The sequence below is a fragment of the Haliaeetus albicilla genome, chromosome 12 (assembly GCF_947461875.1).
Source record: "Haliaeetus albicilla chromosome 12, bHalAlb1.1, whole genome shotgun sequence".
NCBI lineage: Eukaryota > Metazoa > Chordata > Aves > Accipitriformes > Accipitridae > Haliaeetus > Haliaeetus albicilla.
In genome coordinates this window covers 11,440,671-11,457,517 of record NC_091494.1, presented here as the reverse complement: position 1 = coordinate 11,457,517, position 16,847 = coordinate 11,440,671, and the positions used below count along the sequence as shown (strand labels likewise).

Here is a 16,847-nt window from a genome sequence, read left to right as displayed (position 1 = left end):
AATATAAATTTGAAGTTGTAAAAGGATGCAATATATTTTTTCCTGCTATAGCAATGCAGTGAAGAGAATGGAATGAGTAATGAATTTATGGCAGGAGACTGACTGAACAGTGTAATTCCATAGTGAGTATTTTCCTGCTCTTCTGGGTAAAAAAAGTCTGTGCTCTTTGTAGTGATTGGTAGGGCAAGGAAGTTTGTTCTTTGTATATATTCAAATTATCTTTTTGTAGTTGCAGCTTCACTTCCATAGAGGAAAAATATTTTCCACGGCTCAGTTCAACATTTGTTAATCTGGATCAACTTAAATGGCGCAGTGAGGCAAAAAAGATGCATTACTATACCTGTTGATAACATTACAGTATCTTTTAGAGGATTAAATTTCAAAAGGAATGGCTTCTGAAGGTGAACCTACAAAAATTAGTGGAAAAAGATGCAACTAAATCAATACATTGATATAAGAAGTACAAATTTAGTAGATGGTGTCACTGCACTTAATTTTCTCTTATAAATTATTAGAACTTGCATGACTATGAAGGTACAAATATTAAATCAGTCAAGCTTTGACAGCACTCTTTTTTACAGTAAGTTTTCTTTTGCTGTTCAATTCTGGTTTTATTGAAAAAAGACTGAACTATAACTGTCTTTGCTGGAAGTACTGTTTCGTTTCTCATCTTTCTGACCAACTTTTTCACTGTTTTTTATCCTCACCTATTTAGTCTTCAGGATTTTTTCCAAAGAATACTCTGGATTAAATGGTTTCTCTGCAAACCATGGCCTTCTGGTAGTGGTTTCCATTGAACTGACTCATCAAACAGATTTGTCTGGTGTACTGAAGCTAAACTCTTGAGGTTTTTTACTCATTTAGGAAAGATGTTCCTTTCAAAAAAAAAAAAAAAAAAAAGGCTAGCTGATTTTGCAGGTTTGTAGGTGATTCAGTTGCTTCCTTCTCCCCCCACCATCCCCAGCATCTAGTTCTTGCAGACATGTAACTTGATAGCTTTTTAGGGCAACAGTTGAATGAACTGTAGCTGTAACCTAGGATAAACAGGTCATAGGCCAAAATTATACAGGCATTTCAGCTGTTAACCAAGAGCTTATCCAGTTTCTTCTCCAGCTGGTTGGATAAACAGCTAGAATGTCATTCATGCTTTTTCATTTCAAAAAATGTGCTGAGTAAATGAAAAAGACATCTGCCCATTAAGCACAGATGGGAAATACTTGCTAAGAGGTGGGTTTGATGGGTAGCATGTCTGAGTAGTTATGTATAGACTTTTATTTTTAGTCCTTGTTTTCAGAGTTCCTCTTCTGAAATACTCTACGTGCTTGTCATCATCTTCACCATAGCTTGGCTAGCAATCAAGGATTATTCTTTATGAAATGATGATTACCTAGGGAGAATGAACAGCTTCTCATAAGTCTTGTCTTCTAAGGGTGTAGTGTCTCTGCTTGTGTTAGTTATTGCATAGTTGATGCCGATTTCAAAGTTGAGTCGAAGCCATGATGTCCACTATTACTTTAAGGACATGTCTTTATGCAGTGATTAGTTTGGGATTCTTCACTTCATGAGTCTTATCTCTGCAAAATCAGAATAATGTACTTGAACATAATTAACTCTTCTTGTTTTTGTGTTTATAAAAGGTATCAAACTAACTGCTATAGAAAATAATTTCTGTGATGTGTCTCTGTATTAGGTACTTAAGCTGATAGCTTCATAGGCTGAGAATGAAGGTAGTTCTTCAGGCCTGTACAGATAGGGAGACTGCCAGTAGTTTAATGACAATTCTCCTAAAAATGCGATGACATTCTCTTGCTGTTCAACCTGCCAACAGAAAGCTTTCAGTGTAACTTACAGTGCTGGTATGTCTAGATTTTCCTTGTCAGACATTCTTGATGGGTGTCAAACTGCTGCCCATGTTTACTGGGTTGTATTTGTAGCTTTCTTTAATACCTCAGTAATTTTATTTTTTTTTCTGGTGAGTGCTGTTTTTTTTCCTGGTTTTTGGGGGCATGCAGACCTTGTTCTTCCTCTTCCCAATTTTGAAAACAAGTCTTTGAAAGTAACTGAAGCTCATTTAATTATGAGCACTACTTCGGTCATGTTGGATGCTTTTTCTTGAACTGATATAAATGGCTTATGCTAAACGTTCTTTTAACTTGTGCTGGAGTTGACTAATTTGGGGGGAGGGGGGGGAAGAGGCCCTTAAATGTGTTATGGAACAAATGCAAAGTGAGACCACTAAAAAGCAAAAATGCTTTGTAATTCAGTCAGCGGTACCATTCTATCAGCCTTGTCTAGGCAGACTTCCAAGTGCAAACTTCAGATACTGCGATTGTGTGTGTTTTGATGCTTATCACTTGCTTACATGAGAAGCTCAGATTTCATCTTGGAAAAAACATGTACCCAGCTCTAGTAGCAGTAGGAAAAAAACAATCTTGAAAATGTGGTTGTATTGTATCCCAAAAATAAAGAAAACATAAGTAGATCTAAAATACTGCTTTTGAAAATTATTTCAAAATAATACTAACATTTGTGTTTAATTGTACTGATGCAATGACGTGTACTATGTAGGTATGCAGGACTTTTGATTATTTGAAATAATGATATTAAGCTGTGCTGTACCTAATGCTTTGCAGCAGCCTTCGCTCCAGTTTGGAGGAAGAAGTTAAACCCTGCAGAAACTTGGCAGTTGTGTGAAGTGTTGCAGTGCCATTGTATATTAAGTATATGCATCAATAATCTGCACTATTGATATGGTAATGCATGTGTTGTCTTTGATCTTTTGAGAGTAAGTATGGCTTGGGAGCACTGACTCCTAAGCTGACAGTGGACTGTCAAGGAAAAATGGCACCGATATCATGAGATGGTAGGTGCGTGCTCATGGAACCTTAATGTGTTCAATTTATGATGTGTTTGTCAGGATTGGGTAGCTAAAATATGTCCTTAGTTTGCTGCGTAGCTGCAAGATGTAAAGCAGAGGTGGAATGGGAAAAGAGCTTTTAAGTACATTTTTTCTGTATTGCCTTGTAAAAGCTTAAAAAGCTCTTTAAAAAAAAAAAAAGTCATGCAGCAATCCTAAGACTACGTTGCTGATTTATCCAAGGCCCAGAAAAGACCATGTGTTGTTGCAAAAAGGACCTTCTGGGTCTTTGACTTGCAGATATCAGTAACACACCTGATGTTTGGGCTGCTGGTGGTGAGGAACATCCAAGGGCAAGCAAGAGTGTGGTACAAAAACCAAAACTGGTGTGAAGTTCTGCTCTTGGAAGAACTTAAGTTTAGCTGTGAAATGAAGTGACGTTATGTGTTGATGTACACCTTCCCTCTCTAGAGTCAAGGGGCTGGCTCAAGTAGGGCAAGAGTGTGGAAGCACTTCTGCTGTTGATTACTTTTTTCTTGTGGAACGGATTGGAGCTAATATGCAGCAATGCGAACAAACTTACGCAGAGGGGAAAAACAAGGTTAAGTGGGATGTCTGTTAGCTTTCTTCCCTGCTTCTTTTTGAACTTCGGCACTCTTCAAGTGAATGTGTTCTCCTTTGTCAATTAAAGCCTTAACTTGTCTCTTTAAGCTTCACATTCTAAAACAAGGTAACAGATGGGGAAAGACTTAAACTTCTACACTAGTTATTTCCCCTGGTCTGTAACCTTTTGTTATTTTCTTAGAATATATTATATTCGGAATGTAGAAGTTCAATGAAGCTATCTTCTGTACCGCAAGGAGTGCTGGAGTAATAAAGGGGGGAGGTAAATGTTGTGTAAGCTTGAGTGAATTTTCAGTTTGCAAACTGAAGTGTCAGGTAATAGTTTTGATGCTTTCAGTTTTTAACTTAAAGTACAATTGGAACAACTTTCAAAAAGGGAGAAGTTTGCCCTTGCAAAAGCTCCGGTTTTAAATATGGTTCCAGGTAGTTAGAAGATGCAGTTCTGGTAGAAGCACAATGCATATTTTAAAATGGCCCTGATAATTTCTGCCTGCATAGTTTTCTTTGCTGTTCGGGAATGTGCATTCCAGAGTAGTGATGAATGGACATGATGCAGTTTTCGTCAAGAGTATAATCCTGTATCCTTGATATATTTGAAATTGTGGGAAGAGAGGTTAGTGTCGTGGTTAAAGCTGCTGGTGAGGCATTTTGTTCCACTTAAATGAGTTTATTTTTGATTGCTGATGTAAATACAGAAGTAGCTTTGTGACCGTTTTTAAGGTTAACCTCTGGCTTTGTGGGTGTGGCTTTTTTCCTTTGGAACTGTGCTTTTAGGTATACTTTGGCTTTTTTATCACCTTAAATGCTCAATTGGGGAAGTAAAAGGTGAAGTTTAAACTGGAGAAGGAAGGCCTTAAAGCTATTTGATCTGAAAGATTGTAACTTTTGGTAATTCCTTACTTAAAAAGCTTCCTAAATTTGCATGCCAAGTTTTACATAAAATTCAGGTTTAGTTCACTTAAAATGGTCCGAATAATTGAAAGTCTACCAAATGGCTCATTGTGAGAAGAGGGCATTTTATAGATTTTGAAGTTCGCAGTTTTGCTTTGTATGCATAAAGGCAACATGCTGCTAGGAAGTTCTGGTCAACAATTAATGCTCTTGAGCATGTTAATTCCCTTGTCCCTTCCCCTGCTTTGATGTGCAAACAGGAAGGAAAAAAATCCTAGCTGTATGTCTGTAGAGTGGGATGGGAAAAGGCATGATGGTTATGTAAATCTGAATACCTACAGAGTTTAATTTGAAGCCTATGCAAAGCCTCTTGTCCCGTAATTACTCTGTGATTTTGTTCTGGTGATGGTAGCCAATGTCTCTTCTCCCCTGGCTTTGGAAGGGAAGGGAAAGAGACTGGGTGTTTTCTTTTGAGTCAGTGAGTGAGACATGACTGTGGTAATTCCTCAGCCTGGGATTTATGGGAATTCATAGTTATTTGGAGTGGGAGTAGGGCTGCAGTCTAAAAAAGAGAAAATCCAAAACCCAAAAACCCAGAACACGCTGTTTTAAAAAAGGCTTGCTGCTCTTAACTTAAGTTTAATATATGGTGAATTGCATCCAACTTTTCTTAAGAGGTCTGCAAATTGGAGAAAGTTGTGAACCACTGGTATAGTGAAAGGCAATGGTGGGATTACTGCCAGTGGGAAATCAAAGAGGAGGATTGTAATCAGGGTGGCTGTTGGTGCTGGGTGGTATCTTAGGCCTGCTTTTATTGCCTTGTCCAGTCTTGGCTCCCCAGTGGAGTTGGTTTCATTGATGCTTTTTAAGAAGGTGAGGAGTTATGATGGGAGGAAAAAGATGTTTCTGGCTTGGTTTGGGTGGCAGGGGTGTCCCTGTTGCTGCTGCATGTCCTTTTAAGGAAAAGGAAAGAAAAGTGTGGATGTGTCTTGCTGGTTCTTCCTCGCTTGCTGATTCTTCTGGAGCTGCTGTTATTTTCTCTAGTGCTTGTTAGTGGCCATGGCTCCTGAACAGAAGGAAGCAGATCACTTAGAAAAAGGGAAGGGATAATAAACTGGAAGGTAGAAAAATATGTGCGTGTTTTCCATAAAACATGTTTGTAAGTCTTACTTTAGTAACAATCAATCTTCTTATGCTTTCTGAAAAGAAACATCCACATCTTTCAAATATCTAACAGTATAGCCACGATTAAGCTTTAAAAAAAATAAAAATCCCACTCTATAACTGGCTGTGAATAAGCAATTGTTTGTTACCCACTAAAGCAGCTAGGGTTGTGAAAGTGACTGCACGTATGTTGTTAGATGAGTGATGTTTCTAAATTCATAGTCAATGAATAATCCACCAGAAAAGACTTCTATTTTTTTGTTAGCTTCTCTTCTTGCCTGCTTCTTTTCCACCTTAAGAAAGCAATCACCTATGCCAGACTGATTCCTTAATTCAGTTCAGCGTAGCTTTGCAAATAAAGGAGATACTCAGCCCTGAGGTTGAGAGTAGCCTTAAGTTTAGGCTTTTGCTGCTCCTTAACCCTTTGTATTGTCAAGCAGCAGCCTGAAGGTGCTGTTTTAACTATTACGCTCATTCTGACAGGAGAGTTTGTTTGAAGTCCTCTGGCTGCTATGCCTTGCCTCTGCAACACTGTTGGACACCTGCTCAGTTGGTTCACGCCATTACAGAAATAACCCATCCTTTTTCTTAGACCCCATTCACCCCTTTCTACCACACTTGAAACTGAGCTTTCACAATCACTTCAGTTTTTCTTATTAGTAGTGGATAATTTTAATCAATTTCTGTTACATAGACACTAAACAAAAGGGTGTGAAGGACCGATGAAAATGAAGCTGTTAAATGAGCTGTAGGAATATGCTCCTTGGGATGTGGAGTTCATCTGTAGGTCTGCAGGCTACTGAATGCAATGTAACGGCTTGGTATAAAAAAAGGAAAGTACTCGTCTCCTCTGTTCTCCTGGATTATATTGTTCAGAATTTAAATACTGGTAGTATTTACTAATATTTCTTAATATGTTTGTTTGGGTTTTTTTCATTCTATGTCTTATAACATTACCTGGGTTTAAGTTCTGTCAGTGCTATATTACTTGGTTTTGTAATTTGATTTAAGGACAATTGTAGCGTGCTAATTTTTTTTTTTCTTCATCACTTAGTTAATAGTCAATGTGTTAGGTTTAGAAAAGAAGTTTTTCAGGAAGAAAATCCTGGAGCAAACTCATGTTGTGCATATAAATAGGGAGACTGGGAGACAACTGTTGTGAAATGAAGTGTCAAAGCCTACTAGATTGTGCCTGCTTAAACAGATGCCTCTTCCCTTATTCAAGGTCCATGTTTTGGAAAACTAGGTAAATGAGTACTGCATTTCATGGTGAAGTAATACAAAACTAGGCATTGTTAATAGGATGGGGATAGTCCTTTTTGCTGAGGAAAAATGATGTGTTTTCCACTTCCAATACTTGCCTGATAAAGTTCAGGAATGTTTTCCTTGCTGATAGCTGGATAAGCCTTTCAGATGCATTAACATTGATCACTACTGTAGTGTTTGTTACCTCTCATCTAAATCTCATGTCCGCCTCTGACCAGCAGGGTATTGCAGTGCTTCTCTAATTCTCATTCCTTCTCTCCCATTGACTTCCTGTACTTTTTTTTTCCTTCCTCTCTCAACTAACAAGCACTGCACTTAATAAAAAAAGAAAAAAACAAACCCAAACCAAACCAGTTGTGGTCCCTGTTACGCACTTCTTAAACAAAACTATTTGTTACTATTGACTCCTTATCCCAAAGTCACTAACATCTTTCTAACTAAAGAAGTTACTCTTTTTCAAAGAGCTGTAATATTTAACATTATTCACCATCTCCTCTTTAAACTTCTGCATTTCTGTATCCTTGGCTTCTAACTTACTTCCTTCGAATGTGTAAAGTTAGTGTGAACTTAGAGTTGTAATGTGTTCTGCAGATGCTCTAGCAGCCATGTGACTAAAATTGACTCTTCTTAACTGACAGTTACCTGAATTGGGTGGGGAGAGATGCCATCTCTGTGTGTGTGGTTGTTCAGGGTAGTGAAGGACACTTAACCCAAAATTTCTTTCTAAGAGTGGCTGGTGGAGATTCAGAGGAAGAAATTTTGTACCTTTAAAAAGAAAAAAAAAATAATCTTACTACACAAAGTGATATATTTCTTCACACTGAGATTCAGGGGGGAAAATATCAGGAAGAAACCCCTGTGGAATTTGGCAACTACAAAAGTAGCTGTCAACTGCTTGTACCAGGCAAAAGGCAGTGTGTGTTTGTTGGGAGTACCTGCATTTCAAATCTTTAATTTCAGAAGAATTTGGTAAATTAACCATAAAAGGTATTGTTTTATTGTGGCTGTGTAGGCTTTAAAAAGCAGAAACAAAACAAACAAAAAACCCCCAAACATTTTAAGGAGAAATTAACCTGTGTGTGCTGTTGTTTTATTGTCAAGCTGGAAGATGGCAAGGCCGTAATTTTGCATCTGTAACTTGAACTGTTGTGCAAGGCTCTTAAATGTGTATTTTGTCTGATATTTTGAAAGCTTTGAGTAGTATCATGGGAAAAACAACCCTGCTCTGTCTTAGTGGGATACTCTTGCCTATCCTGAGGCTCTCATTTGACAGATCTTCAGAGTACAAATATCTAAAATTGATGCGATGCAGTGCTTGGTAACTAGGCTATGATTTTCTTGATTAGAAGCAAGGTAAGAGGCATTCTGGCTTAAAGTGAGGTGCTTGAATGCTTTGCTTGCTGCTCTGATGTCGAACTTCATGTTGGTTATTTTTTGGTGGCCGTATCTTATACTTGTGTTTGTTTTGGCTTTGTATTTTTTAATTCAAAAATAATGGTCAGGTATGTAAGCCTGATTTAGGTTTCTTATATAAAACTAATACAGTATGATTTTGTTTTCTGTGGTACTGATACTGTGCTCTTCACCTCCTCCCCCAAGGGGAAAAAACATAACTGGAAGAACTTCAACTAATGTTCTTAACTGAGTGATAAAACAGTAACACTGAGCTGCATATAAGAGCTGGGATGGAGGCTGTGTCTGCAGTTGGATGATTGGATTTGGTTTCAGGAATGTGCTGGAAATGTGACTTACATAGAATCTCAGAGTAATTAAAGTTGTAAGGGACTCTAGAGATCAGCTAGTCCAACTCTCTGCTCAAAGCAGTTCTCACTAAATCTGGTTTACAGAATACTTGCCGAACAGCAAGGTCAGAAGGGTGCTCTGGAGATCATCTAGTCCAGCCCCATGCTTAAAGCAGGGTCAGCTGCAGCAGGTCGCCCAGGATCTTGTCCACTTGAGTCCTGAACACCTCCAAGGACGGAGGTTCCACAGCCTCCCTGGGCGGCCTGCACCACCATTTGACCACCCCTGTGGTTTCAAAACAAACCAACCAAGCAGGTAGTATCTGATTGGAATTTCTCATTCCAAGTTCTCAGTTGCTGTGAAACTGGTCACAGCTGTGTACACTTAATGAACTTCACTTGTATACTTCAATGTAGCTTATTTTACTTTGATGTGAGGCTGTAGTTTGAGCTTTTATGTTAACAGGGCTGACTTACAAACTGTGCCACTGGCAGTTGCAGTTGGTGGAGTTGAGATGAACTGACAGTGAACAGACAGGTAGAAATGACCACATACATAAGTGTAACACTTACACAAGTGTGATTTTAGGGAGAGGGGTATCTTTGAGGATGGAAACTAGTAGGAGGGCAGTGTGTGCTGCTTAAGCAGTTACTTGTGCTAAAAGTGCTTTTCAAGTTGCATCCTGAGATTTAAAGAATTAAAGTATCACAGTGAGTTTCTTGAAGATCTTGGTTTTGAAATGATTTGGGAAAAAAAAAAAGATCTGAGCTAAAGTTGATCTTTAAATGAAGAGAAGATAAATACTTTCAATTACATATTAAAACTATACTCTAATTTTGTTATCTTTGTCCTAATAATACTGACCTAGGTCTGTATGGTAGAGAAATGACTTAAAATCAAAAGCAAACTGCAAGTTATCTGTGCTTCCCCTTGGCAACATCACTTGGGGGAGAGAGAAACATGGCTTACCACTTTGTTTTTTAGCCTTTCTGTTCTGTTGTGATTTTGGTTCCGTTTTGCTAGCATACTGGCCTGGAGTAGTGATCTGTGAAATGCTGCTTGCCAGTGCTTTGGAGTTTGTGATCCTACATGACTTTGCTGCCAGCTGGAAAGCAAAATGGAAAGAAGTGAAACACACAAGGATCCCAAGTTCTAAAGCACAGTTTTCCCATGCTGTAGAGATCATGAAGTGAGTAAGTTTTGCTTAGCTGCTGGCTGATACTCTTAGGAGGGTGTTTGAGCAGTAGTCTTCATCTGAAGTAACTTCACCTATAATTATTTGAGATGTATCTGCATTTGGGTTTTACATTCTGGTTTGTTTTGCCTTCTTGTTCCTGAGTGTCAGCCTTCTGCCATTCAGGGATAATGGTATTCAATAGGCCTGTATCATAAACACTTATATAAATTCTCAGATTTAACTGCATCTATAATCCAGTATTTATTTCACTAAAATGCAATATACTCCCAAATCTCTGCATACTGTTTAGGGCCTTTTTGGAAGGAGGGTCTACAGTTTTTTATATTGAGCAGCAGCAACAACAACAAAAAGGTTTTATGACCCTGGAGAGCTAATGGTGATTTATGAGGCTTGGACCTGAGAGGCCATTCTGGAAAAGTGAGTCATGCTAAAAAAGAAGTTGGGTATTACATGGGACAAGTTAAATAGTGAGTTTTGGTTGTTTTTTTTTTTAGTTTGGAGAGAATAGTGCCCAGAAGTCAAAGCAAAAATGTCTGAGCGAAAATGTCTTGCTCAAAAAATTCATTAGGAAAACTAGCAGAAGTGACATTTTTAGATATATGCAGTATCTACGTGTTCAAAATACACCAAGTAATCTTAGGAATTTTAGAGTAGGGAGAGGTGGAAATTGTATTTAGTAAGATAGTATCCCATGCAGCAGCATGTGGTTGTGGAAGCATAGGGAGAATTGCATGGAATGGTGAAACAGCCTAGCTATTATTAAAAAAATATATATAAATTAAGTTTAGTCCTAGTTTTACTTCTCAAGGTTGCTACTCATGATGTAAAGATAACTTCTGTTGTCCAGCCAGTAGGTAGTACTATTGTAGTAGAGACTTTGTACTTTTAGATTGATATAAGTAAAATCAAGTTCATTTTTTTTAACATGCAGTGTTGAGAATTCTGTATGTCATCTTTTTTTTTTTTTACGTGGATTGCACATTGTCATCTGAAGACCAGCTTTAATAATGGTGTCAGTCTTGGTACAGGGTTTTCATGAGGTGGTCTGTTGAATATAGACAAGTGTTGGGGAGGAGTGGAACTCTTGATTAAAGCTTGGGACCCATGCAATATGTGAAATAGGGGGGGAAATAAAACCTGTGATGTGCACTGCTTTGTTTCTAGGTGTTTAGTACATCTGCTTGAAAGAATAAGGTTAGTCTTTCCATTTCCAAAATAAATGGTAGATGTCGCTTCCATGGATGTACATTCAGACAGAAGGTGAGACTAAAGTGGCTTCTCAGCTTCAGTGATAAATAAGAATTTTTATACAGATCTCAAAAGAGAATGCTCTAGTGGGTGTTTTCTTCTCCGCTTAGCATTGGCATTACTGTGTAAGGGAGATAATCAAATAGCATCAGGTGCATGTTGTTTGTCTCTGCAGCAGTCCCTGAGCTGCTCTTTCTGATCTCTTGAGTCTTTTCTCAAAAATAGATTCAGGGAAACAGTCTTTCTTTCTTGCAAAGAGTGATGATGAAGTGACAAACAAGGATATAGGCTGCTTGCAGTCTAGTACAGAGATACCACAGTTCTGAGTGCAAACAGCCAGCATCAGTAGTGTGCAGTTTGCTGTGTTTATCCTGCCTCGGAATACCCTCCTCTTTGGCTGCGTTTGCTTTAGTAGTTGGCTTCCAGTATTTGAAATAGCTCAAATATCTCTAAGGTACTCTGTAGAGTAGATGTGGTGCATTGCGTATGTTGTATAAAGACTGTAAGACAGCTCTCATTTCAGTTGGTAAAATCAGTCTGATAATAGGATTCTGTCCTCTTCTGTCCTCATTGTGCTGATTGCAGTGGAACAACTGTTTAAAAAAATCGATTGTTTTTTTTGTTTTGGTTTGGGTTTTTTTTGTCAACTGAAGGCTTTTGTGATAAGACAATTGGAGAGAATCTGCTGGAATTTAAGGTTGCTATAGTTTAACTAGGCAAGAACAAAGGTGAGTGTCTATAGGAAGTCTTCCTGGTCAGTGTTGGAAACAACACACTGCTCCAACTGAATGCTGAAAGATGCACTGTGTAAGGAAGTGACCTCTTCATTCCCTGCTCTGGGCTGGCTGAGGAAAATTCAATTTTCTTTTCTGAACTTTGTCAGGAAGCTGTTTGTTGTGGATATTGAATTGGATTTTTTTAATTCTTTTTTCACACCCTAGATAGATACCCAGCAAACCTGCAGAAATTCCTGCAGTTGTGAATGCTAATTGTTAATGATAAACATTTTTAATTCTAGTTCCCACAAGTGCAATCAAGATGTACTGATTCTGCATTTAACCTTTAAAACTTCAAAGTTCAGTAGCATCCTACTGCTGAAGTGGACTTCCCCAAGAATAATTGAGAATTAATGTCAGAAGCCAAACAGAAATACAGCAAGATAGATAAAGTGTGTAAGTGTCTCCTGTGTCCTTCTGAAGAGCCTGTCTCAAAATATAAATTTATATTTCCTTCTTTTGATACAGCCCCTTAGCAGTTATTCTTTCTTTTCTCCTTTTTAATGTCTTGAATAAGAAAACTATTTCTCAAGGTTGTTATGATTTTATCAGGACAATTAGGAATGTTTTTAGATGTCAGCATTTTCTTGGAAGTAAGGTGTACACAAATGTACAACGTGAGGCTGCAAGCTTGAAGCAAAGATAGTATTCTTTATATGGTTGAGTTTCTGATTTGGTCATTCAGTTTCTTGTAGTTGCTTGCTGTGGCTGAAAGGGTCAGAGCAGGGACTTGGATCCGTCACAGATAGCTTTCCTCTCTATTGTGTTTTGCAGAAAATAGAAACAATATGCCCCCTGAGGTGGCAGAAGTAGTTGCTTCATTTATTGTCTGCAGGACAGCTGTCAATGCTGATCCACAAAACCATGTTTGTAAAGATAGTAAAAGTGCTTTATTGCTTCCCATGGTAGGTTACTCTTGTGTTGGTCAGAGGAAAATCTGTGTGTTCTAAGGTTGATACCTAAATATGATTTTCTCTGAAAATGTAATAATCTCATTGTCCTTAGTGAGAAATGTGTGGAAATGTATAATAGTAGATATTTAACACTTACTGTTTATTTATAGGAAGTTACTGTTGCATTTTACTAAGAAATAAGGTGATTTAAAACTCCTTTGACCTCGTGTCAAAACTTGATCGTAGTGCAGCAAACAATTGCTTAAAATCTAACTTGTCATTCTTGACACACTTCTTATGAAAAGCAGTTCAGGTTAAGATAGATAATTCCTCTATTAAGTCCCCCTAGACTTACAAAGAAACATTGGGAAACTATTCTGGCTTTGATTTCAAGAATACATAGGAGCTTTGGACTTAGTCTGAGCTCTTCCTCTAGGTATAGAAGTCTAAAGAAATGTTATCCTGCAAGAAACTTTACCTCAGTAGCCTTGCATTATTTTAGGTATAAAATACTAATTTCTGTGGCTGTTGTTTGAATCTTTCCAAACACAAACTTGAACTATCTTCTCAAGCCCATGGGTGGCTCCAGTGCTGCTGCTGCTAACAGCTTTTCCAACTGCAGTAGAGGTAAATGGAGCAGTGCTATTTGCAGACATGATAGCATTGCTCAAACTGGTAGCCAGCAAGGCTTTTTTTTTCCCTTCACAATGCTTGAAGGAGAAATCTGGATGCATAAGTACAAAATTAATCCTTGGGGAAATTCAGTGTCATGTATGTGCACATGTGCCCAGCTGCATGTGTGAAGGTAGGAGTTGTATGAGAAAAGGCATGTTTTTAAAAAAGAAAAATGAAAACTGCAGCCTTTGAGAAGCAGAGAAGAAATGTGGTGAGAAGGGGAACAAAAAAATGTTTGTTGTTGTTTGAAGGACCCTTGTAGCCAACAAAGGGAGCTTTCTGGAAAGATGTTTACTTTAATATGTTTCTATCTCAGGGCAATTTCAAAGATGAAAAAGTTGAACAAGATTGGATACTTCCAAGAATCTGAGCAAATGATAAGTTGCATTACTTCCATGTTGATGAATTGCAACTTCATGTATGAATTTATCCTTTAATAATTAAAAAACCCCAACCCACAAATACATCCATTTGCCATATACAGAGCTGGGAATGCTACTAGTTGTCTGCATAAGGGTGTTTAAGATGAGCTTAAGAAAACTCTTCATTTTAATAAAGCATAAGCATAAACCAAATCATTTTTCCAACACTGAAGTCGTCATACCGTAAGTCTCTTCTGTTCTTTTTATTCTTAATACATGTAGAGAACCATAGGTAACATAGACATAGTATCTGAAGTTTGCAAAGTTCAAATGCTGTCAGTTGTCCACTTGCATTTCAAAGGTACTTAATGGTCTCTATTAAGTTACTCTAACCCTAGACTGTAGCATCTTCATATTCTCATATATTCTCAGTTTCTGGGGGGTTAGGCTCTTATGTATTTCTCAGTTCCTGCTGAGTCACCTTGGATTTCCCCTAAATCCCTGGTGGATGATGGTATTTGGGGTACCAAGCTTGGCAGCAGCAGTCAGAAGGGCTGGCACCATTACTGCAGACCTATGCTGTCTTCCCCCACTGCCCCATCCCACCCCTTAATTAGAAGCAGTGTTTGCCATTTCTGGAGACTTGGGAATTAAGTCCTTACAAGATTCCTGAAATTCAAATGCTGCATGAAAAACAGAACACTTTGAGTATGGTCTAAGAGCAGTGTCACAACAGGGACCTCAGCTGATGGTAGCACAAGCTAGTACTTCTGCCTCAGTTGTCAGTGCTTAGCAGGGTGAGTACCTTCACAGGTCTTCATCAAAATTCTCACTCATTTTTGAGTGAATGCAGTTCTTTACAGATGAGAAACTAACTCACATAAGCAGTTTGCATCAATGCCAACAACTCACCTCAGGCTGCCTTTGAACTGTTTTCACTGTTCTTGATTGGACTGTTTGGGCATACAGAAAGAGTGAAAATAACATATTACTTGGTTTGCTATCTAAGTAATGGATATTTGATGTTTCCAAGTCTTGTGAATTTGAAATGAATGTATTAGTAAAATCTAGGGGAGGTGATAGCAATACATGAGTGGAGGAGATAGTGTGAGCGAGAAAATGGAGAAGAACAAGCAAAGGAAGTGGAAAGACTGAGCTTCTACAGAAGCAGTTCTCAGAAGCATGTTACATAGGTTATTTCCATTTTTCTTAGTCATTGTTTAGCTCTGGGATTTCCAGTTCTCCCATATCCACTGGGAACAGTGCTTAGCTGGTTAAACTGGATTTTATCAGTCTCTCCCATATCCAGAACCAGTTGGTGTGTTTGCACCATGCCCTGTGTACTGAGCTCTGACAGTGAGGCATTAAGAACTCAGAGCCATTGAAATCTGGGTACCTCGTTAGCCAAGTAGCTCAAACTGCTGTGCTAAAGTGCCTCTGACTGCTGAAGTGTGGTACCTGCATGGCATTGCCAGGACAAATGTGGTAAATGAGCCAGTCAGGTTAACCACTTTGTTGATAATTGCAGATAGAAATGAGGTAGCCTATTTCAATTACAATGTGAATTGAGACTTTTGCAGTCCTTTATTGGATTCCTGTTGCACCTTTTTCTGAACAGGAGCGACTTAGAGGTTTTTCTTCTAGAAGTTTGCTTGCAGAGATAATTCTTCACTTGTTGACGAGATGTTTTGCCTGAGAAACTCCTGCCAAAACTAAGACAGAATGAGAGCATCAGAAATAGGGAAGAAAATCAGTATTCATTAACTGTTTAGCAAGCAAACTGTTCTGTTCTGTTTCAAAGATGGCTTTGTGTGTGAAAATCGTTACTGGTTTAATATATATTTGGTCTGCTTTTAAAAAGCTGGAGAGAAATAATTCAATTCTGAGGTAGAGTTGAATCAATTTATAATGCAAAGGAGTAACATTTGGTACTGAATGGAAGGGAAAAAATGCTGTTGGAATGAAATATATCCCAATTAAGTTGCACCAACACTTTCATGAGAAGTGAACCCTGAAAGAGAAATGAGCAGTAACGCAGCATATCCTAACTGTTTAAATTAGAGCACAAAACATGGAGGAAAAAAACCCCATGGCTTTTTGCGGTTGTGAGAACTCACTTTTTAAACCTAGCTGCAAATTCTGTTATTAAATTGGATAAAGTTTTCAGAGGTATTGATTGTGAGAGTAAACACTCCTACTCCTTTTCTGTATTGTATTATACAGGACTGGATTAAAAGTTAGGGGTACTTTTTGTTGTAGTGGCTGAGTTACTGTAACTGAAACAAAGAGTAAAGTAGACTTTCAAAAAAACCAACACTCCCATATTGCAGAGATTTTTGTGTTCTGATTCTGTTCCGTATCCTTAGTTAGTAGATTGCTTGCTTATGAGAGGGGAGGGTGTGGAGCAGAACACTGGGCGCTCCCTCTGGAAAGGTAGAAAATGTAGCAGCAGCAGGATAGCAGGAGACTTCACACTGTTAGCTGTGAATTTCCAGCTGCCTTTCTGTCTGTTTTCAAGCCTTTGGCTCTGCTCACTTTTCTTCCCTCATGCCATCTTCCCCCTTCCAAATGTTTGCTTGTCATGGCACATTAAGTAGTGTAAGTGTCTGCTCTTTTAAGCAGAAATGCAGGTATGTAAATATTGTCATAATGTTACTGTTTAATCTAGTTCCCTTAGAGAGGACCTTGTTTATTTCTGCAGTGCTACTGTTAACCAAAGAAATTAGCTTACAGTGAACTGTGGAGTTGGTTAAATGTGACCTGTATGCATAATACAGTAGCACAGGTACTGTAATCTATAGCTGGTCATTCATGAATTAGTGCTAATCTGCATATGGTTAGAACAAGCAAAAGGACAATGTTTGCAGAAGTATGAAGTATATAAGTTAGAATATAAATACAACTGATTACAATGGAAAACTGAAAGTGAACCTTGGGCCAGCTTCATTTACCGTACACTTAATGAGCAACCAAGAAGAGCCTACATCACAAATGCTTCTTGTAGTCCTTGCCTTTAAACTTCTTTGTAACTTCAAGTTCTGAAATATACAACAATTAGAAATCTATTTTGCCTGTTCATCCCCCTGACACCCCCTTCCCTCGGAGCTCAGGAAGTTCAGATGTGACATATAAAGACAGGAAATGTGTAAC

General features: G+C 38.3%; 1 protein-coding gene across 11 annotated transcripts in view; it reads left to right on the top strand.

Annotated features, from left to right (window-relative positions):
- TJP1 (tight junction protein 1) overlaps window positions 1-16,847 on the top strand; it is a 200,470-nt gene that overhangs the window by 138,506 nt on the left and 45,117 nt on the right. Inside the window, exon 1 of one of the 11 annotated variants that reach the window (XM_069798070.1) lies at window positions 12,541-12,633. The exons of the other annotated variants lie outside the window; for them this stretch is intronic. Within the exon in view, the coding sequence (XP_069654171.1) occupies window positions 12,556-12,633 (78 nt within the window). The 5' untranslated portion in view covers window positions 12,541-12,555. Of the gene's footprint in view, window positions 1-12,540; window positions 12,634-16,847 lie in introns of those variants that run through there. 11 annotated transcript variants of the gene reach the window in all.